At 41.7% G+C, this 23,974-nt stretch overlaps 1 protein-coding gene across 2 annotated transcripts in view; it reads right to left on the bottom strand.

Annotated features, from left to right (window-relative positions):
* LOC121279427 (nucleolar protein 4-like) overlaps nt 1-23,974 on the bottom strand; it is a 546,201-nt gene that overhangs the window by 190,254 nt on the left and 331,973 nt on the right. For both annotated transcript variants that reach the window (XM_041190669.1, XM_041190670.1), the window contains exon 6: nt 23,072-23,376. In XM_041190669.1, coding sequence (XP_041046603.1) covers nt 23,072-23,376 — 305 coding nt within the window. The remainder of the gene's footprint in view (nt 1-23,071; nt 23,377-23,974) is intronic.

Here is a 23,974-nt window from a genome sequence, read left to right as displayed (position 1 = left end):
CACTGTTGTGAGACTACACTCTGCAGAGACTATTATTTATACGGACCATAATCTGCCAACCTTTCTAGCAAAATTTCATACCAAGAATCTGAGACTGTTTCATTGGAGTTTAATGCTACAACCATATAATTTGAAAATTATTCATGTAGCAGGAAGAGACAATATCATAACTGATGCCTTTTTGTCTGGTGTAATATAGTTCATTTTTCTTATCTTAATAAATATTTTATTCTTCATGTTAAAAGTCCATCAGCAGACTCCTGTGAATTTGATCAGTAACTTTCCTCCATGGTTTCTAAAAAATGACAAAGCTAGGATCTATCAAGCCAGGTTTCACCGTGGGTTCTGACTTGTTCTGTATTGACATCAGCTGGGATGGGAACAGACTTGCAGAAGTTGAGCTATTTATGTGAATCTTTGAACCTTCAGAAAAACAGGAAGCACCTGTAAGTGCCAACATTTGGGGCATAGGGGGTCCATGGACTGTCAATGACCTTAACTTGACCCAACCACATTGGCCAGGAGTATAGCCCAATATAGCATTGCAAGGGTCTCTCAATGGGGATAAAAGAAAGGAGCCACAGGACATAGTTGGTAAACATCAAGAGGAAGAAGACAGACTATGGTCAATAGAAAATAGGAAGAGAAGAAGTGAAGACTGTGCGCCAGAGAGCTTGGAAGCAGGAACCATCACAGCAGAGTCTTGCTATACATTTGTTACCAATTTTCAGTATTAACTTTGTATATCTTTGTGATACTTAATACATTCTGTGACTTGATTAAAGAAGGTGAATCTGTACCTTGTAAATCAGAATTGGTCAAGAACCTTGTGTGGGATGGGTTGGAATATCCTCTGTCTCACACAGATTATCACATCTAGGGTCTCTCTCTATATGATATCTTACGGTCATCTACTGTTGTATCTGGACAGTGACTGACACTGTGTGCAAAGACAGGGGAATACTTAGTTCTCTCTTTCCAAAGTGAAGCAGTTGGAGATGGCACGTGACTTTGCCAGGCTTCCCCATTAGCAGTGTGCCAAAGGCTGCACAGGTGTTATTTTACAAGCACATGATGTGAAGACAAAGGTACTGCAACCGCAAAATGTCCATTCCCTGAATGTGCAACTGGTTTGCAAGCATGCCCTGCACATCATGCAGGTCAATGCCCACTATCCTGGCTGCAGTCACGATGGCTTTATTCTGTGCCACTCCGCTAAACCATCAATATTCAAGCCACAGTGAAACAAAGGCGAAAATACTGGGCAACAAGAGCTATCCACTGACCATCTGGTTCATGACTCTGGTGTGCATACAATGCACTTGTGGACAGCATACAGATAAGGAGACACAAGCTGCCACAACCAACAGACCATTGGAGTGCTTAAGCAACATGCCAATTGCCTGCTCCACTGTGGAGGAGCCCTGTATTATTTGCCAGAACGTGTGTCACGATTTGTCATTTCTGCATTATCCACAGCCTCACCATAATGAGGGCACAGACCTTGCCAGATATATGGCAAGCAATTAAAGAGGTGGATGAGAGGAAGCAACCAAAGTGTCCTCATTCTGGCCCTTTTTTTTAAGTGTGACCTGTTTGAGTGTGAGCTCTATTAATTTGTTAAGTTTTTTTCATCTCCATTTTAAAGGCATGGCTCTTGAGGTCTGCCCATAGTCGATAATGGGTGAGTGGCTATGGAGGATATTGGGATGTAGGGGTGGGCTACAGTGAGGGGTATGGGGGCTTTGGATGAGGCATAGGGTATTTGAGGGAGTATGGAGGAGGCAAGAGGGTGGATGGGGGCAAGGGAGCTGAAGGGTGAGAATTTGAAGGCCAAATATTCAAAATATTCATCATTAAAATTGGGCTGATGTCACAGTAAACAAAGGCAGACATTCTAATCTGCCAGCCAGGCCATCCACCCACCTCCGTTGCCACCTCAGGCCTAGATTCGGAAGTGGCAGGCCCAACTCCATCCCGACCCCTCGGAACGAAAATATAGCTGAGGTGGTCTTTTTAAAGGAGACAGGCCTGCCTGGTCAGGAAATTTCCCAACCCGCCGTCACAGCCTCCTCCTCGAAAATGCGGCCCAATGTTTCAGGTCGATGACCCGTCATCAGAACTGAGGCAAGATAGAAGGTTTTGGGCAATTGAAAAGGGAGCAGAGACGGGAGGGAGAACAAAAGGGAAAGTCTATGATAGGGTGGATGGCAGGGGAGATTAAATGACAAAAGGTTTCATGGTACAAAAGCTAAAGGGAGGAGTAATGGGTAAAGTTAAGAAACAAAAGATGTGTCCAAATGAGGTGTAGATTGCTGGATAGCAGATCTTTGAAAGCAAAGCGAGGGAATAAAGAAAGAAGCCAAAAAAAAACTGAACAAGCAAAAAAAAATACAAAGCAAAATGGAAGCAAAGATTATGGTATAAAATTGTTGAACTTGAGTCCAGAAGACAGTAGGCTTGAAAAATAAGGTGCTATTCCTTGAACTTGAGTTGAGCTTCATTAGAACACTGCAGCAGGCCAAGGACAGAAATGTCAGATTCTTTCAAGGTAGAGGATGAAATGACAAGTCACAACATTGTTATGGTGCAGAAGGAGGCCATTCGGCCCATCACGTTTGCACCGGCTTTCCAAATGAGGATCATAACACAGTGCCATTCTTCTGTTTTTTCCCCATACCCTTGCACATTGTCTCTATTCAAATAATCATCAATTGCCCTCTTGAATACCTTGATTGAACCTGCCTCCACTGCACTTCTAGGCAGTGCATTCCAGACTCGAACCACTCGCTGTGCGAAAGAGGTTTTTCTCACATCACATTTGCTTCTTTTGCAAATCACTTTAAATCTGTGCCCTCTCGTTCTCAATCCCTTGACAAACAGGAACAGTTTCTCCCTATCTACTCTATCCAGCCCCCTCATGATTTTGAATACCTCTATCAACTCTCCTCTCAACCTTCTCTTCTCCAAGGAAAATAGTCCCAACTTCTCCACTCTATCTACATAACTGAAGTTCCTCATCCCCAGAACCATTCTTGTGCCATCTGTAATTTTTCTGTACCCTCTCTAATGTCTTCACATCCTTCCTAAAGTATGGTGCCCAGAACTGGATGTAATACTCCAGTTGAAGCTAAACCAGTGTTTTACACTCCTGCCTCTCCTCATCCAGAAACATGCTGGGAAAGCACATGCCCGATGTATCTGATAACTCCTGCCTCCTCTTAACTGTCACGCTTCCAAGAAATCCTGTCTCTCATTAAATCCAAAACACTGATAATATCTGAGCCACAGGACCTTATTGAAATATTATAACTACTGACCTGTCTGTCAAATTTCGATTACTTGGCAAACCCAAATCCACCTGGTTGAACTGGAAGTAGTGTATTTGCAGTGAGTTGTGATCCCATTTCTCATTTTAACTCCTCTCATGGTCTTGCCCAGCCCACCATGGGAATGGGGTTAAAATTACCCACTTTTTGTCTGCCACCCCAACTATGAAAATGTGTCTGCCATTTCAAATGCACTGCACTAATGTTTCTGCATTGTTGGAAGGTCCGAATCCAGCACATATGACCTTAGCGACAAAATGAATAATAGGAAAACATGAAACAGACCACCTTCATTCAGTAACATATCACACAGGTGAATATTGCACTGTAGACATGACACACTTGACACAAAAATTAAGTACAGCACATCACATTAGAAAAATAAATAGAAACATAGAAAAATTGAAGCAGGAGTAAGTCATTCGGCCCTTAGAACCTGCTCCGCCATTCAATGTGATCATGGCTAATCCTTTATCTCAATGCCATATTCCTGCTCTCTCCCCATACTCCTTTATACATTTAGAGTCTAGATATCTATCTGTTTCCTTCTTAAATATATTCAGTGACTTGAGCAAGAGAGAATTCCACAGGTTCATCACCCTCTCAATGAAAAAATTTCTCTTCATCTCTGTCCTAAATAGCCTTCTGTGTATCCTGAGATGGTGGCCCCCTGTTTTACACCCCCAGCTCACAGGAAACATCATCCCTGCATCCAGTCTGTCCAGCCCTATCAGAATTTTATACGTTCCAATGAGATCTCTTCTCATTATTCTAGTGAATGCAGGCATAGTCAGCCCAATCTCACCTCACACAACAATCCTGCCATCCCAGGAATCAGTCTTGGGTGCACTCCCTCTATGGCAAGTATATCCTTTCTTAGGTAAGGAGACCAAGACTGCACACAATATTCCAGGTGTGGTCTTACCAAGGCCCTAAATAGCTGCATTATGACATCCTTGCTCCTGTACTCAAGTCCTCTCGCAATGAAGGCCAACATACCATTTGCCTTAACTGCTTGCTGCACCTGCATGCTTGCTTTCAGTGGTGGGGTTTAAGGACACCCAGGTCCCTTTGTACATCAACATTTCCCAATCTATCACCATTTAAATAATACTCTGTCATTCTGTTTTTCCTACCAAAGTGGATAACTTCACACTTATCCATGTTATACTACATCTGCCATGTGTCGGCACACTCACTCAACTTGTCTAAATCGCCTTGAAGCTTCTTACCATTCTCCTCACCACTCCCATTCCCATAGTTTTGTGTCATCGGCACACTTGGAAATATTACATTTGGTTCCCTCATCCATATCATTGACATATATTGTGAATAGCTGGGGCCCAAGCACTGATCCCTGCGGTACCCCACTTGTCACCTTCTCTGAAAAAGACCCATTTATTCTTACTCTCTGCTTCCTGACTACTAACCAATTCTCAATCCATGCCAATATATTACCCACAATCCCATGTGCTTTAATTTTACAGACTAACCTCTTATGTGGGTCTTTAGCAAAAGCTTTCTGAAAATCCAAATATACCACATCCACTGGTTCTCCCTTATCTACTCTGCCAGTTAAGTCCTCAAAAAACTCAGTAGGTTTGTCAAACATAATTTCCCTTTCATAAATCATTAAATACAAACAACAAACTAAATATTCTGAGTGTGTTGTGTTCACGAGGTCCCTTGAGGGCTCAAAAATTACAAGCAACGTGTCTGAAATTTTCCAGTTGCTACTTTCTATGAGCAACGTGTCTCACCACTGGAGCCAACACAGAAACATTATTCACACAAATTCATTATTATACTTGCAATAAAAACTGTATACTCTGCAGTTGTTGTTTACTTTTGAAGCAAGGTTCCTCATAAAAGGCATTCCTAAGGAATAATTGTTTAAAAATTAAATTTAAAGGAACATAAAGATAGTTTTAAAACTAAGAATGCCTCAGTAAGAGGCTGAAAGACTCCTGCTGCATATAGCAATGACTGAATTTCAGTTAGCTTTTCTGCATCATCATTCACTTCTGACACTTCCTGGGCCATTTTTCACATTCAATTTGGGTTCTTCCAGTACCACTCGGCTCTAGAACACATTACAGCCTTGGTCTAGACATAGACAAAAGGGATGGATTCAGAGGAATCTGTGGAAGTTGCTTGTGCTGCAATGGGAGCTGAGACATCAGCTACGAGGCATCATGACTATGTCCACAAGTGTTTTGATGGAGTTAGCCACCAATTCCATGCTGGAAAGGATATGTTCCAAGCTTGTGCCAAGTTGGTGCTGCATTCCTCCATGTTCCTTGACATTGACCATTGGTTTTATGGCAGGCTTCCCAATGCACCAAGCATTTTCTTGTGCCTACCCTATCAACCTTCTTCTATAAGTTGCCTCACTGATGTACTGATCTGAGTCCTCTGCAGCAGAACTCATGCATGATATCATACTTCAGTGAGCTGGCACCTGAGCTACCCATGCACCTTGTCCTGGCTGCAGCCACTCTTGCCTGCTGTCTCACAGCATGGAGATCATACCACTATGCTATCTTCTAAATTATGTGCAATGACTGTATCTGAATTAATAGAGGAGACTATGAAATGAAGCAAAAAACACTCATCAACAAATTACTTACCCAGTTTTCTGTGACATCAGACTGATTTTTCTTTGGAGACTTTCTGCTGGTCTCGCAGTGGCTCTATTGCTCTCTCTGCCACTCCTTTCCTCTCCACTGCACTCTGGCCTCTCTCCTCCTGGTCTTGCAGTGACTCGCTCACTCTCTCTGCCGTTCCTTTTATCCCAACTGTGCACTCACCTCTCCCGCTGTTCTCGCAGATTTATTTAATTAGCCGAATTTAAATTCATTAGCTGCCATCGTGCAGTTTTAACTTATGTTCTGGATCATTAGTCCAGGGCTCTGGATTACTATTCCAGTAACATGACTACAATGCTACCATATCTGTACATTTGGGGTGTGCTTACTTCACAAAATGCAGAGCAAGTGCATTTTTGGAATAATGAGGAAGAGAAAAATTTGTACACATGCCTTCAGAGAACATGAAAGGGTTTCGTGCTTTAGGGTGGACTTTATGTATGTGCACTCATCGCAAGAAGCGTTTGGCTAATATGTGTAAGGGTTATTGTTTTCCTCGTAGTAATCAATCACTTATTCTGTTTTTGTTCAGGAAACTGATCATTGGAACTTTACAACCTTTAGGTGGTAAACTATGACCTTTAAATGTTGCTGAAGGGCCTTACCCATCTGAAGCACATATCAGGAACTCAGGTGTGCACTGGATTTAATAGTCAGTAAATAGGTCACAGAGCATATCGACATTCGAGAGACATATGTTCCACCTAGGTGATTCTCACTACCAGCTATGTGGACTTACGGAAGTGCCACTGCAAACTTCATCTTCCATGCTGTACAGAATTATTCAAGTAGATGTCTTGTCAAAATCAGAAAAATGTTTGGTTTCTCGGCAGGTATATTTAATTTAAGAAATTATATTCGGAGAAATGTTGTAGGAAAATCTATATCCACAGGGTTTCGGTATAAACAAGGTATAACTTTGAGAAATGTCAGTACATGGTGAGGTACAGCCTCCCTTGAGAAACTACAGAATTCAGGCAGTTGAATTATTCCATGGCTTCAATGAAATTTCAACACTCCAATCTTTCAGGCTATTAAGGACATTGTGATAGGCAGACACATGCCTAGTTATTAGAATTCCAGAGAAATTAGAAGAAAAATATTGCACAGTTTTAAAATACACTGCCTTTCTAACATGCTTCAAAATCAGCAAAACATATTGCACAAACTAAGTAACTAGAACATTTAGAAATTGGAAACAGCCCCGCTCCACGGAGGTTATAAAGTATTACAACTGGTTCAATATTCTGATGTTTGCAAAGCCTGTTTGATGAGTAACAAATGAAAATATTTGGAATAATCTATCAAGGAAAGTAATAGATACTAAACATTAGAGTTATTCAAAAGACAGTTCGGTTGCACAACAGAATTAACATACTAGAGGTTTGAGCTTTGATAGGCTGAATTAGTTTTTTTCTGTTCCCTGACCTTTTTAAATACCATTACTGTTCATTGGAAACAGCCAGAGATTTAGAGCCTGCAATTCAATTCTGAGACAGCATCTTATACCAACTTTTATTAACATTCAAATGTGGTTGTCCAAATTTGGCGTGTTGTTACCTATGTTTTGACATAAAGCATCCTGCGTATTATTGCAACTGGTAACAGCATATATTGTCCCTCCCTCCTGTCAATCACAGGTCTTGTGATATACTGCGGGGGTTTTGACCAATGAGCTTTTAGAGTGGTCAATCTGGGGCAGAGCCCTTTTCGGATGAGGGACTAGGTGCAAGTACTCGTAGATGTCTCCATAATAAAGTTTTACTGTTTCTTTACAAAACCCGTCTGCTCCATTGAGTCATCGCATTTGGCGATGAGGATGGGATCAACTTCGACTGTGCACCTTGCCCTGTTACTGTGAGTAAGTTAAATTTTAAAAACTATTCACCAGTATGGAAGAATCAATCTATATGATGCTAATATTGAAGAATTGAGCCAGTACTTTGAACACCTCGCGTTAACATTGTAGCAAATTAAATAATTGCCGAAGAAAAGTGGAAAGCGATCCTCTTAACTGCATGTGGCAGTAAAACATACAACCTGACTGCCCCAAGCGCACCCGATTCCAAGTCATATAGTGAGTTAGTGGACCTAGTGTTATGAAAGTATAATAATTTTCATAATATTTTTCTGGTTTGTTGTAAAGTAAGTTTATGGGTGTGAGTATGGATGGTTCTGTTTGTGTGATTAAATTACATTTGGAGTCAGTTAGACTGAAAGCTTGAAATTATCAAAAGAAGCTAGATGTAGGAATGTACTTGAAATGCTAGTGAGTAAACATGGATGATCTCTCAGCATGTAAGATGTGAAGGGAATTTGCATTTTTAGATAAGTGAGGGGATTGTTTGGATTTCAAAAGGATGTTAGTCAGTTTACATCTGGCCAGATAAGCAAGGCTAAGGAGTGTATTTATTTTTCTCAAAGGGTACTGACAGTATTAGCAACATGAAGGTTTTTATATTATGGGAAAGGTACAGTTCCAAAGATATATGAAACAGTGAAATTTACATAGTAAAGAGAGAGAAACATATATAAAGGACAATGAAAGGTTATGGTGAATGCCATTAAAGATCTAACTGGGGAGTGTGAAATGGCCTTGAAGAAGCATCTAGTCATTTGTGCATAAATCTGCTGTGTCTAGTAACTAAAGTTGGAGAAAGCCACTTGGACTTCCACTACTGTGTTAACTTGCTGTTGTTTTTTTTTAAAATCTAAAATCTATTTTGGACTGTTGCCTTAAAGGGGCTGTGTAAGTGGGAGTCAGGTTAATTAGGAATTTTATAAGTTGTTATAGTATTAAGTGATTATAGTCTTATGTATGTGGTTGAAATCTTTTATTTTGTTAATAAATATTTTAATTTATTTTTTTTAATCTCTAAAGGTCTTGGCAGACTCATTACTTCTGAATTCAGTGCACGCATCTTCTCATAATAAATACAAATTGCAAAACTGTTGTGATAGTGTGGCCAAGTTCCCCTTGTAGATTTGGTCTGCCTGCCACACATCATCTGCCACATCATAACACTAGTCAAAGCACACTTCCAGCCAAAGTTGTCCATGAAATGCAACACTTTAAATTTAATTCAAGTTTTCGTGCCTCAGGAGAGTCCATCGCAACCTATTTGGCGAACTCCTCAAGCAGTTTATGGAATACTGAGACATTGGGGATAAATTAAACGATATGCTGTAGGACCAACTGTTATGTGGAGTCAAGGACAATGCTATACAGCGCTACTTGCTTGCCAAAATCAATATCGACTTTAAGCGCACCCTAGAAATCTCCCTTGCCATGGAAAGCACTGCAACTGGAACTGCTGTCAAAATTGAACTTGTTACGGTGACAGTACAAGTAAATGAGAAGCCACTACATATAGAAGTGGATACTGGTGCCTCAACTACAATGGTTGGAGAGCGTACCTTCAGATATCTTAATGAAGAAAGATAGCCAATAGATTTGGAGCGGACAACCAGTAAGTTAAGAGCTTACACGGAAGAATCTATTCATGTCAAGCGCATTGCCAAAGTCCTAGGCTGTTACAAGCATTAGACAGCCCAACTGCCTGTAATAACTGTAAAAGGGGAGGGACCTTGTCTTCCAGGTCAAGATTGGCCACAGAAGATAAAACTTGACTGGTCCGAGATATTTCACCGAAAATCAGTTAGTATTGTAAATATTCCCATTCCACAAGGATTAGTGCTATTATTGAATTTATTAGGTTCTTCACTAATGTGGACAAAACAAATTAGAAATTGGATGAAGAGATACAATATTGTTGAAAGTCAGAAACTTTTTTTTTGCAAGGATGGCCAAACTCACCTGTATCTGAAGAATTGAGACCACTCCACGTCAGAAACATGAAATTAAGCTGTCAAGAGAATTTTGTTGTGGGGGTTGAAAGCTGTTGTCTCATCACAAGGTACAGAGGCATCTTGACAGAGATCCACAGTGCGCATTTAGGCATATCAAAGACGAAAGTGCTTGCGTGAAGCTATGTACGGTGGCCAGGCATTGACAGTGACATTGAAAGCAAGGTCAAGCACTGTCTCCACTTTCACCAACAACAGAAGTTGCTTGTTTCAGCTCCCCTGCATCCATGGGAGTGGGCTGGTTGACCCTGGGTTCAACTACATATCGATTATGCAGGACCATTCTGAGGTACCATGTTCTTGATAATTGTAGATGCACATTCAAAATGGATGGATGTATACGAAGTCAAATCACTAATACCAAATGCAACTATCGAGCAGCTACATCACTGTTTCAGCATACATGGCCTACCTGAAATTGTAGTTTCCAATTATGGTACACCCTTTATTAAAAGCGAGTTTCAGAAATTTATGGATCAGAATGGAATCCACCATATAATGACAGCTCCTTGGCATCCCTCATTGAATGGTCTAGCCCAGAGGGCTGTACAAACTTATAAATTTGGTATGAAAAAGTTATCGGAAGGTAATCTGAAATCTTGACTTTCCTGGTTTCTCTTAAGTTATCGTACAACACCACATTCAACTACAGGTTCAACAACATCGGGTTATTAATGAAAAACCATCTGCGTACATGTTTACACTTGGTGTTTCCAAATTTAGAGGGGAAGGTAGCACGGAACCAGAGTAATCAGAATTTTAACCATGACATACACAGCAAAAGGCGCACATTCAGTGTAGGTGACACGGTATACGTGCAAAATTTCAGCTGTGGACCCTGTTGGGCTCCGGGAGCCATTGTTTCAGAGGCTGTTTCATTATCTTTCCAAGTACAAGTGGGAGATAGAATCGTCCAAAAGCACGTAGATCACATCTGTGCCAGAGAGACATTCCAACAACTGACTGATCAACTTGTGATTAACATTGAATCGTCGACTTCTGAGGTGTGTGATCAATCTAGAACAGACATTCCAGGTGTTTCAGAGGAGTTGCCAAATCCTGAACTGCCCAGTTCCGATGATATGTCTCAAGGTGCAGCTCCAGATCCTGTCAATCCTGTTCAGGAACCTCTAGTGGTAGGCTTATGTTGCTCCAGCCGTATACAAAGAGCACCTCAAAGTCTTGATTTATAATCACCTGAAATTGTATATATGTTTGTTGGATGTTCAAATGTCTTTTGTAAAGAGTAATGGTGAAAAACTAAAGGATGAAGAAATGTGGTAACTGTATGTATTGTTCCTCCCTCCTGTCAATCATGGGTCATATGATGTACTGCAGGGGCTTCGACCAGTGAGCTCTTAGCGCGGGCAATCCAGGGGTTGGGTTTAGGTTCAAGCACTCCTAGATGTCTCCGTAATAAAGTCTTAATGTTTCTTTGCTAAGCCTGTCTGCTCCATTGAGTCATCACAGGTGAGTGTATAGAATTAAAATGATCATAGATTCCTGCAGCATTGCCAAATATGTTTCTGAGCATTTCAAGTGTGTCTCAGAGGAAAGTATGGTATCAGGAAGCTGAGAATTGCAAACAAAGGATGGGAATTGCATATATGCATGGATCTAGGCTATTGAATTCAATAAATTGCTCATGCTGAATTCAGCTTGCAAGTTAACAAAATTTAAAACAGTAACTATTAACATTTAATATTTGTGACAACTAGCTTTTGAAGTAGCTAATATTGTCACCAGCAGCTTATAATAGCTATACTGGTAGCACTTATGTGTAGGGGATATAAGCTACTCATTTGCTAACAATAAAAATTAAAGGAAGACCAGAACTTCTCAAAGTTGTGAATAAAGAAGATAGGTAGGTATTTATCCTCTGCATTGGGTCCATGCAGTACTTGTTTGTCTCTTCCATAAATTTGAAACTTTGAAGAAATACATATCCATTGTGATACTTTCTTCATTTGGTGAAGCACAATCAAAGGGGTAACATTGTGTGATGTTAGTAGCATGTCTTAATGCTTATGAGTGAAATTTCCTTGTCCACTATTTTAAGAAAGGCATTAATCTATATATTTTAAACAGAACGTCAAAACAAAAGTGTACAAAGCACATTTTACAAACTGAGCACAGGGGAGGAAAAACAGACCATGTTGGCTGCTAACATTTACAGGCAGTCCATTTAACAGGAGTTCATTTGGGGTTGAAAAATGTTTCTCAAAAGTTAAAAATGTAAGAATGGTGGCATCATCCAAGGTACTGTCCCCACAAGAGAGAAGTTCAAAGTGCCTAGGAAGACTTGATACAAAGGTCAATGCTCTGCCCATTATCCAGAAGAGCTGCTTCCAACTGTGATCAGCCAACAATCAATATGCCAATCGTCCAAGGAAAATGAAGAGGCTGTCATCAGGGCTCAGAGTGCCCCCATATAAAACCTGTGCTTTGATGCAAGGTCAACATGCATTGAGTTTCAGCATTTCAATTTTCCACTTTTGACCTACATTTCTTTTCAGACTTGCCTCATTCCTTTGTACTTTTCCTTGGGTGGATCTCACACAGTCTTAAATATCTGCCTGTTCTTTTGTTTCCTGATTTACAATTTTTTATACCTCATCTATCTTTCATTATTCAATTTTGAAAAAGGTTCTGTTCGGTATGTTAATCTGCCTTTTCTCCTGCTGTTAACTTCTAGCATTTTCCATTTTGGTTTCAGACTGCCAGCATTTTCAATTTTTTATTAATATAAAAACAAAAAACTTTGGATGCTGGAAATCCAAAACAAAAACAGAAATACCTGGAAAAACTCAGCAGGTCTGGCAGCATCGGCGGAGAAGAGCAAAGTTGACATTTTGAGTCCTCATGACCCTTCAAGAACTAAGTAGAAATAGGAAAGGGGTGAAATATAAGCTGGTTTAAGGGGGGGTTGTTGTTGGGACAAACAAGCAGTGATAGGAGGAGATAACCAAAAGATGTCACAGACAAAAGAACAAAGAGGAGTTGAAGATGGTGATATTATCTAAAAGAATGTGCTAATTAAGATTGGAGAGCAGGACAAGCAAGGTAGCTCTAGTGGGGGTGGGGTGAAATAAACCATGGGTGGAATACATTTAAAAATAATGAAAATAAATGGGAAAAGAAAAATCTATATAAATTATTGGAAAAAACAAAAGGGAGGGGGAAGAAATGGAAAGGGGGTGAGGATGAAGGAGGGAGTTCAAGATCTAAAGTTGTTGAACTCAATATTCAGTCCGGAAGGCTGTAAAGTGCCTAGTCGGAAGATGAGGTGTTGTTCCTCCAGTGTGCGTTGAGCTTCACTGGAACAATGCAGCAAGCCAAGGACAGACACGTGGGCAAGAGAGCAGGGTGGAGTGTTAAAATGGCAAGCGACAGGGAGGTCTGGGTCATGCTTGCGGACAGACCGAAGGTATTCTGCATAGCGGTCACCCAGTCTGCATTTGGTCTCTCCAATGTAGAGGAAACCGCATTGGGAGCAACAAATGCAGTAGACTAAGTTGGGGGAAATACAAGTGAAATGCTTTTTTCTGTGACATCTTTTGGTTATCTCCTTCTATCATTGCTTGCTTGTCCCAACAACCGTGCCCCGCCCTCCTTAAACCAGTTTATATTTCACCCCTTTCCTATTTCTACTTAGTTCTGCTGAAGGGTCATGAGGACTCGAAACGTCAACTTTGCTCTTCTCCACCGATGCTGCCAGACCTGCTGAGTTTTTCCAGGTATTTCTGTTTTTGTTTTCAATTTTTTATTGTTATTACAGTACTTTTTCTAGTAGATAGGCAAAGCGTGGGTGGAGTTTTCTGCTCACAGGCCTGGATTTTTGCAAAGGTGTGAAGTATCCAGATGGAGACCATTTTCTGACATTCCATTTTCACTGGTGGGGGAAAGGGATGGGTCATGAATCACACGGGCAGAAAACCCAAACTCAGCAAAGCACTGAATTCAGTGCTGAGTTCAAACAGACTCTATGTTTGCCGTAGTAAGAGCCTTAACCCACAGTGTGAGAGTCACAGATTTTTACAGAAGTCTGAAGTGTTCTTGAAGGGTAGATAAAGTCTGTAGAACAAGCTTTGAAACTATTTAAATCCCAAGGCCTTTAAAAAAATCCTAAAAATTGGCTGCCTGTGTCACTGAGGGTTGAAAACATCTGTTGTGGTGGTTACAATAGCTGTTTGTTGATATTACCCCAATGGCTATCATTATGTCATTTTTATTGCTTGGTTGCTTTTCAGAATGTATCATTATCTTAGTAGGGGATCATAAGTTCACAGTTTGATTGCAAGCTCAAAGGGATTATTAAAAAAAATTAGCTTTGATGTGGGTCTATGAATATAAGTTGTTTACTTTTATAAGCAATTGAGTGCTTGAGTGGATTTAAATGTTTTGAATGTGCTTCCATGAATGGGAGAGGTTTTCTAACATAGTGAAGGCTCTAAAAGATATTTAGAATTTTATTTTACTTCATCTCAACATGGCTCCTGAGTTCTGCCCATGGTGGATAACGGATGAGTTGGCATGGAGGGTGTAAGCACAAAGGGTGGTGGGTGGTTGGTAATAAACTGGTATTGGGACTTTAAGGGGCCATGGTGGGGGGTGGGTAAGTTGGCATGGAGGGTTTGGGGGCCATTGGGTGTGGTTGGGAGGCATAGGCTGGAATGGGGAGCATGAAGTGCCATTTGGGGGTGGGTGAGGGCATGGGTTACCATGGATGGTATAAGGAACCATTGGGATGGGTGGAGGGCATGAGTTGGTATGAATGGGGCATGGGGAGTGGGTGAGGAGTGCGAGGTAAGGGCTAGAGGGCCTAATATTTAACAAAACAACTGGGTCAAGTCCTAGAGAACCGAGGCGGACCTTTTAAACAGCTGTTTAAAAGGCCCACCCAAGCACTCGGCAGCCTCTGTGGCTACCTCCGATCTGTATCCAGGGGAGCATATCCTGACTCCATCCTGCACCTGTGTCCCTGAAGCAAAGATCCGGTCATTCAGGTGAGTTTCTTCCAAGGCAGCCACGAAGGATGCAGCAAGCCACGTGATTTCCTGACTCCCACTATCAGACTTGGGAGCAAAAATCTATGCCCTAGCTCCTGCTGACTCAAAGGGACCAGCAGTGGGTTAAGGAGCCGTGTGATTAATTAACAGGGTTTGTTGAGGCTCTTTTACTAAGCTCTTTTACTAACAGTGGGAAGACGGAAAATACTGAAGGAAGGAAGCAAGACATGGGAAGGCTGTCCGCTGGGTTCTCAGGCTCGTCCCAGGAGGTCATGATAGGTGCAATCAGGGCCAGAAGAGAAGTCTTCTTCCCTGAAGATGGGAGGAGGAAGCTCCCCAGCATTACCCATACAGGCGTGGTTGCAAGTAGCATGGGCTGTAAGCAGCAGAGGTGTGTTGACCAGGGCCTGGATTCAGTGTCAGTTATGACCCCATTAGGTCCAGCAAGGTGAAGATCATAGAACTCTCAGGTGGTAGCCACCTCCTCAGCATTCTCCTACACAGCACACCTCTGACTGATATGCTTTGCTCTCAAACAATTCTTTTCTCCCCAGCCTCCTCAAATCTCCATCTCAGCAGATAACACTTGGGTCCACCCTCCTGCTCTTGACCTCATGCACCCACCCCTCACAGTCACCCTCCTCAAATGTTCCTCATCCATCCTCAGCACTCCTGCCATTTCTCAGACTCATAACTCTGCCTATCTACATTGCAGGACAGATTCCAGGGAGAAGTAGAGAATGGGGGTGGACCTGCAGACAATATCATCCTGGCCTGGATGGCGGAGAATGCCCTTGTACTCAGCAGTGTGTCATAAGCACTGACCTTCCAGCACTGAAAGATCAGTGTGGCCTCAACTGGCATATGGTCCCAGTTGTGGTCACTGACTATCCTGTTGTTGGGGGCAGGGATGAGGAACATTTGAGGAGGGTGACTGTGATGGGTGGGTGCATGAGGGCAAGAGCAAAAGGGTGGACCTGAGTGTTATCGGCTGAGATGGAGATTTGAGGAGGCTGGGGAGAAAGGAATTGTTTGAGAGCAAAGTATATCTGCACCTATCATGACCTCCAGTGACGAGCCTGAGAACCCAGGGGACAGCCTTCCCATGTCTTGCTTCCTCCCTTCAGTATTTTCTGTCTTCCCACTGTTAGTAAAAGGACTTAGTAAAAGGCCCCTGGTCAACCACAAGGAAAGCACCTCCCTTAATCAGCCAGAAAATTCCAGTCACTGTCAGCATAGTGGTCTTAGCAGACCATTTAACTGGCATAATTGGCTGTGGTAGGTGGGCAGCTATCGCCAGTATGCAAGCTGGCAGTGGGAAATTACATGTCTGTCCGCCTCCATTCCGGCCTCCATTGCCCATTGAAAATCCAATACCTGGTGACAGCATTAGATGAAGCACTGCCGCTTGGCACTTAATTGTCACTCATGTTGATGTAACGTAATCCATGTATAAGATACCATTGTTTGCACTGTGCTACGTTTGTACCATGGGCAGAAATAAATGCCCCCTGGGGCAGGTTTGTAGGTTTGTAGGTTGTTGGGGGTACTGTTTAATCAGGCAGGCAGGAGTGGGGTGGAGAACCTATAGCCTTTCTGATCTCTCCAATTAGCCTGGGACAGGGGAGGGCAAGGTCAGTCTTTCTGCCCCTAGATCAATTGAGGCCCCTAAGTAACTTATTAAAGGTACCTTAGGGCTTCATCTCATCAATGCTGGTGGTGACACACCATGTGGGAATGCTGTCAGGTATACTCTGATGAGCCTGTCAACAGCCTGGGAGTGGGTGTCTCCTTTTGGGCACCCAGTCTCTTCATCTTAGCCATTGATATTAATAGCTGGGGGTACAACATTGATCATTGTAGCACTCCATTAGTTATATCCTGCCAAAATTAAAATGCCTCATTTATCCCTAGGGCAGAATCTTCTATTGGGTGTGCAGGGCCGGGCCCCTAACGCCCATGCATAAAGTGACGAGCGGTGACGTCGGGACGCACTACACATCATTCCGATCTTTCGTTCGGCGGGCGGGCACTGGAGTCGGCTGCGTGCCCGCCAAACTGTCAAAGGCCTGTTAAGGCCATTAATAAAACAAGTAACCAATTTGATGGGGCTGCCCATCCAGCCTTAAGGTTGGTGGGCAAGCGAAGTGTCCAGGCAGCCTTTGCATTTTTCATGAAAACTCATCCATGGGCAGGATGAGATTTCATTAAGCGTTTATTAAATTAATAAATATTTTTTATACATTTCATAAATATGTCCCAGCTCATGTGACACCGTTACATGAGGGGACATGTGTAAATTATTTTTAACTTTCTTTATTTTAAACTTTAAAAATGAACTTAATCTCCCTGAGGCAACTCCATGCCTCAGGGAGATTTCTGCGCTCTTTTGCGCGCAGGCCCCGACTCTCCCTCCTCCCTCCATCCGCACAGGTAACACTGAGTGCTACCTGGCGCATGTTACGCTGAGCGGGCCTTAATTAGCCCACTCACATAAAATGGCAGCACGCAGCTGATTGTGGGCAGCGATCGACTCCGCACCTGTCTACGCCCACGCCCGCTCCCGACCAGCCTGCCCTCCCCCAGTCTCTGATTGCTGCCTGTTTACCAAACTTCCATCCATGCTATTATGTTACCCCCAATTTCACAAGCCTTTATCTTGTGTATTAACCTTTTGTATGGCACTTCATCGAATCCCTTTTGGAAATTCAGGTATACTAAATCTACAAGCTCCCCTTTAGCTACCATACTGGTTATATTCTGAAAAAACGCTTATTAATTTGTCAAACACAATTTCCCTTTCGTAAAACCATATTGACTATGTCTGATCATACTATGATTTTCTAAGGACTTTGTTAAGACTTCCTGAATAATAGATTCCAGCATTTTCCCAAGTCAGGCTAATTGGCCTATAGTGCTCTGTTTTCTCTCTCCTTCCTTTCTTAAGCGGTGTTATATTTGCTAGCTTCCAATCGACTGACATTGTTCTAGAATCTAGGAAGATTTGGAAAATCATAGCCAAAGCATCCACTATCTTTGCAGCTACCTTTTAGAGTCCTAGGATGTAGGGTATCAGGTTCTGAGAATTTACTGGCTTTTCATCCCTAAAGTTTCTCTAATACTTCTTTTCTGCTGATAATAATCAAAGTTCCTCACTCATGTTAGCTCCTTGATTACTCTTTATTTCTAGTATGTACTTAGTGTCTTCTACTGTCAAAACAGGCACAAAATATTTATTCAACATTTCTGCCATTTCCTCATTCACCATTTTAATTTCCCTTTTTCCTGTCTCTAAGGGACCAAAGTTTACTAAAGCTACTCTCCTTTTTATATACTTGAAAAATCTCTTCCAATCTGTTTTTAAATTCCTGGCTTGTTTGCTCTCAAACTATACTTTTCCCTTTTCTGGTCACCCTTTACTGGGTCTAAGACTCTCCCAGTCCTCAGGTTTACTACTGTCCTTCACAACATTCTAAGCCTCTTCTTTCAATCTTATACTACCCTTAACTTCCTTAGTAAGCCACGAATTGATATTTCACCTTGCATATTCTTTTCATGCAAGACATTTTTTGTTGAACATTTTGAATCATTTTTTATACGTTTCCCACTGTTTATTTACAACCATACCTTCTAGTCTATTTACTCAAACCAGTTTAGCCACCTATGTAATTGGTTTTATTTAAGAGTTTTGTTTTGGACTTGAGTATGTCATTCTCAAACTTAATATGGAATTCAATTGTATAATGATCACTTTGTCCCAGGGGATCTTTTATTATGAGGGTAATAAGTATCCCTGCCTCATTGCACAATACTAGATCTAAAATAGCTTTATCCCGAGGTGGTTCTACAAACTCATCTTCCAGGCCGGCTTTGCCAACTTGATTTGTCTAATCTGTATGAAGATGAAAGTCCCTCAAGATCAATACATTACCTTTGTACAAGCTCCAATCATTTCCTGTTTAATGCTCTGGCCAAAGGTATAACTATTGTTTACTACTTCCAACAGCATTTTCTCACCCTTGTTCATGGGGCTGAATTTTCCCACAGTAGGAACCTTACATCAGGACCATTTCCAGGTCCCAAGTCTACACTTGGTAGTGTGCCTACTGGCCTAATTGTATGGGAGGCAGCCAATTAACAGGTACACAAACACAGGTGGGTCAATCAAGGGAACCAACTGAGAGCAGCCCACGGGGACTGAGGAGGCTGCTCACATAGAGCGAGAAGGTGACACAAGATTAAGTCACTCACCTAAAGGCCCAAATGGACCCTTTGACTAAAGGCCAGAGCTAATTTGGGGATCAGTATGAAGAGCAAATGGCTCAAATTAGCTGCAGATGTGCTTTCCTACAACCTTTCAGCTCATTTTTATCTAATTCTGAAAGAGCATACGCTGGCACTCCAAACTCTTATCATGAGAAACAGCCAAGGGCCAATGCACCTTCAAGAAAATTTCAATGCGTTGTCCTATAAAGTACCTTAAATTTACTATCCGCTGCTGGGATCCTGCTTGCAGGAAAAGCGCATGGAGACAGTTACACATTAGGGAACCAACCTGATGTGCTGCATTCTAAGCTTCCACACGCCCTATCGCCAAAGTCATTTCCATGGGGCTAGTGAAATTCCAGCCCTAATCCCCACCTATACTGATTTTACATCTGGTACTACTGGGTGGGAGGGGGGCCATGAGTGGGTATTAAGTTGGCAAGAGGGCTGTAAGGGACCATGGGGGTGAGTGGGGAGCATGAAGGGGGCATGAGTGGCATGCAAAAAATCTTTTGAAGTTATCTTTCAAAAGGTTCCCGAATCCAGACTCTGGTTCACAATTTCTATGAGGGGCCATGAACCATGAGTCTTTGAGAAGCTGGCCTGGCTCCACGAAAATTGCTTGGCTATACCTAATTCCACAATGGAACCAGCCAGGTCAGGAGTGCAGGGTGCGGGCTTGCTGCCTACACTCTTCTCCTGCACCAGCAAAAACTGGGCATGCTAAGAACAGGGACAAGAATCCCAGAGTCAGGTCCCACCATTTTTAAAGGTCCACGGATTCCGTGAAAATCCAGCCCATTGTCACCAACCCATAGAAAAGAGCTTTTGCATTTCATAAGTATAAAATCCAGCATCTCTTGAGTGATTCACCCACTCCACCTCATGTAAACTGAAAGCTCTTACTTCAGAAAAACAAAGTCACACTTTCATAGTTTGCATTGTGTCGAGGGTGTATTTCACTTCCTCCTCTAATATGCCACAGCTTTAGGTATTTTAAAATATTTACACAAAACAGTCATTTTGCTTTTTGCCTATTCTGTCTTAACAAAGGAAGAACTTACTACCCAGGCCAAGGTGAGAGAGGAGACAACTGGCACACTAGAAGAACTTACAATTGAGAGGAAGGAGGTGTTGGAAAGGCTATCTTTCTTAAAAAAGTTAAAGTGCCAGGACCAGACGAGGTGCATCCAAGGGTACTGAGGGAAGTGAGAGTGGAAATTCCAAAGGCATTAGTGATAATCTTCCGGTCTTCCTTAGACACAGGGGAGGTCTGGAGAATTGCAAATGTTACACCCTTGTTCAAAAATGGTACAAAGATAAAGCTGGCGACTACAGGCCAGTCAGTTTGACTTCAGTGGTATGGAAATTTCTGGAAACCATAGTACGGAATAAAATCAATAATCACTTAGACAAGTTTAGGATAATTAAGGAAAGCCAGCATGGATTCCTCAAAGGAAAATCATGTTTAACTAACTTGCTAGAGGTACTGAGGAGGTGACAGAGAAGGTTGATAAAGGAAATGCTGTTAACGTGGTGTGTGTGGATTTTCAAAAGGCATTTGATACAGTGCCACACAACAGACTTGTAAGCAAAATTCTAGGTCATGTAATTAAAGGGAAAGTAGGCACCTTGATAAGAAATTGGCTGAGTGACAGGAAACAGAGTGTAGTATTAAATGGTTGTCATTCAGATTGGAGGAAGGTTTGTAATGGAGTTCCTCAGGGGTCAGTGTTGGGACCCTTGCTCTTCCTGATATATATTAATGACCCAGGCTGTAGTGTTCAGGGCATGACTTCAGAATATGCAGATAATACGAAGTTTGGAAAAGTTGTCAAGTGTGATGGGGGTAGTCTTGAGCTTCAAAAGGACTTAGACATGTTGATGGATTGGGCAGACAAGTGGCAGATGAAGTTCAATGCAGAGAAGTATAAGATGATTCAATTTGGCAGGAAAGATATGGTGAGACAGTGTAAAATAAAGGGAGAGCCTTTAAAGGAGGTGCAGTAACACTCAGTGTATATGTACATAGGTAATTGAAGATGACAGGGCATGATGAGAGAGCAGTTAATAAAGCATATAGTATCATAGGCTTTATTAATAGGGGTATTGGGGACAAGAGTAAGGAGGTCATGTTGTATAAGACAATAGTTAGGCTTCATCTGGAGTACTGCGTCCAATTCTGAGCGCCATACTTGAGGAAGGATGTGAAGGCATTGGAGTGAATACAGAGGATATTCACAAGAATGATTCTCGGGATGAAGAACTGTAGCTATGAGGATAGACTTGTGAGGTTGAGAATGTTTTCATTGGAGAGAAGAAGGCTGAAGGGAGACTTGATAGAGGTATTCAAGATCTTGAAGGGTATGGACAGGGTAAATAGTGAGAAACTGTTCCCACTCAAGAGAACATCAAAAACTAGAGAGCACAGATTCAAAATAATTGGCAAATGGAATAAATATGATGTGAGTAAAAAAATTTTCACCCAAAGGGTGGTTAGAGTCTGGAACGAACTTTCTGAAAGGGCAGTGGAGGCTGGTTCAATCAAGGTATCCAAAAGAGAATTGGATTGCTACCTGAAAAGAGAGAATGTGCAAGGTTACGGAGATAAGGCAGGGGAGTGGGGCTAGGTGGAATGCTCTTTCAGAGATCCCGTGCAGACTGATGGGCAAATGGCCTCTTTCTGTACTGTAAAGAGACTGCGATACTGTGATTTATTTTTTCTCCCATCCCCACATGAAAGCATTCACTTCTTGCTAAGGTACAATTTTACAGCTGCTCATTCTTCAAGTGACCAGAAAGGGTGTTATAATCAATCCTGTTGAATTTCCACTTCCAAGTTACCAAACCTTGCATGTATACCCTGGAGGCTCCAGGGATGAAAGATCAATTTTGTGGACACTGCTTCAAGCATCAATAAAAAAAAAAATTCAGTTTCTTTGAATACATTTGTTTTTCAGTTATAAAAATATTGGAATTTGGATGAAAGGTTGTCTGACTTACAGTCAAGAATCATCCAGTCAGGTAATGTACAGTAAGCTTACCTATAAAATAGCGTGGGAAAGAAAGCAGTGCATCACAAAGATGCCTGTGTTGGGCAACCAATGGCAGGAGTGTGGGAGCAAGGGACCATACAAATGACACCTCCAGGAATATGTCTAAGCAAAGTTTGGAACCCCTCTTCCAGTAGATGCTCCTGGTTAGCAATAAGGAGCAGACTCTGGCCAATTTCTACCCCAACCCCCTCCAAAGGCCAATAGTGCTACCAAAGCTATGATCAGCTGAGGACACAACAGTGATTAAACTTGGGGCCTTCCTGCGCTGTAAGACTCAACTATTGACTCTATAAACTCACCGAGCTAACTGGGAGCTTCTCGCAATTCACCTTTTGATCCTAGGAGGGAAATGTATTTTGCATTTCCATTGGATCATTTCCTTTCTGATGCCCATACAAAATTCTGCCACACTGATACAAAACCACAGCAAATATAGGTATATCAAGTACTTAGTGATGCTCAAAAGTTCTTTTTGTTGCAGATTAAAATGGGCGAAACAAACATTCCAAGTCAAACTGTGTGGTACAATTAATCAGAGGTACAACCGTGTAAGCCTTTTAAAAAGATACAATATCATACAAATAATAAAACAATAGTAGTACATGTTCTTAAACATCAGGTTATATCAGAATTACCCAAGTTGAATGTAAACATTTGCTAGGTAAAGACCAATGTGTAAAATAAACTAAACGTCTGGTTTTACTTAAGCATTCAAAGTGAACCAGTTATTTTAAAAAATAAGATCCCACAGTTGTACCCCTTTTTTCAAAAGAATTTCAAGGTTATATTGCTTTTGAATGGCTGCTGTCAGATTGATTTTCCCATATTTGTAGCGGAATTTCATAATCTGGAATAAAGTATTTAATAAAGTAAAGAATAAAGTAATAGTTTCTTACCTTGTTTCCCAAATCTCTTGAATCTCGCTCCATTTTGATGTCAGTAACTGTGTATTTGATGCGGTTTCTTCTTCCATTACTGCTGTTATCTGTGCCATAGTCTGGTGTTATCTGGACTGATAGTGGACTGTCACTTAGGTTTATTGGTTGCTCATCTTGGCGAGCAGAATGGTCTGGATTGGCTGTGCCATTACCATTAATGTCTCCCATACTTGCATACATCTCCCCACAATGGCCTCCCTCTGCAGCACTAGAATTAAGCATCAAGTTTTCATTTCCATTGAAACACTCCACTGATGAATCCTCTGTAAAGACAAAAGTGCCAGACTTTAGAACTTAACTGATTTTCTGGTCCAAACATCAATTTCTGCAAATAACCTGAAGTGTTCTTTCATGACAACATATCACCTGATTGCATGAGGTACGAGCAGAAATCATGAGATTGAAACTGACATATAGAACAACTTGGTGCTAATGCAAATATTTTCAATAAGCTTTCAACCTTAAGATTTCATACTTCTTATTTTTAAATTCCAACTATCAGTAAATGTATTCATCGCAATGAATTTTTCTCATCAATTATGCCTAATTGCTGGATTGATGTCACCATATTTTAGAAAACTAAATTATGCCAATATGGAAGTGATGATACCACTGGCATGGTGTGTTGCTCACTAAAATTGCCCTTATTGTGTTTGTTTTATGCCTGTTTTCTCTAGTGTTCCTCTGTGTTCCACAAGGAAAATCTGGGCCTCTGCTGCCCAGGATCCTCCCATGTTCCTATCCCTGAAATTGGCTCCATAAACTACCCCACTCCAACACAAGGACTGTGGTCTGAGTGGGCTGCTTACAAGCCTCATGACTTTGACTTCCCTGATACCAGCCAGCTGCCTCCCTCTACTT

This window comes from Carcharodon carcharias, chromosome 6 (assembly GCF_017639515.1).
Source record: "Carcharodon carcharias isolate sCarCar2 chromosome 6, sCarCar2.pri, whole genome shotgun sequence".
NCBI classification, from domain to species: Eukaryota; Metazoa; Chordata; class Chondrichthyes; order Lamniformes; family Lamnidae; genus Carcharodon; species Carcharodon carcharias.
Note: the sequence above shows the minus strand (reverse complement) of the source record. Positions and strands in the feature narration are given on the sequence as shown.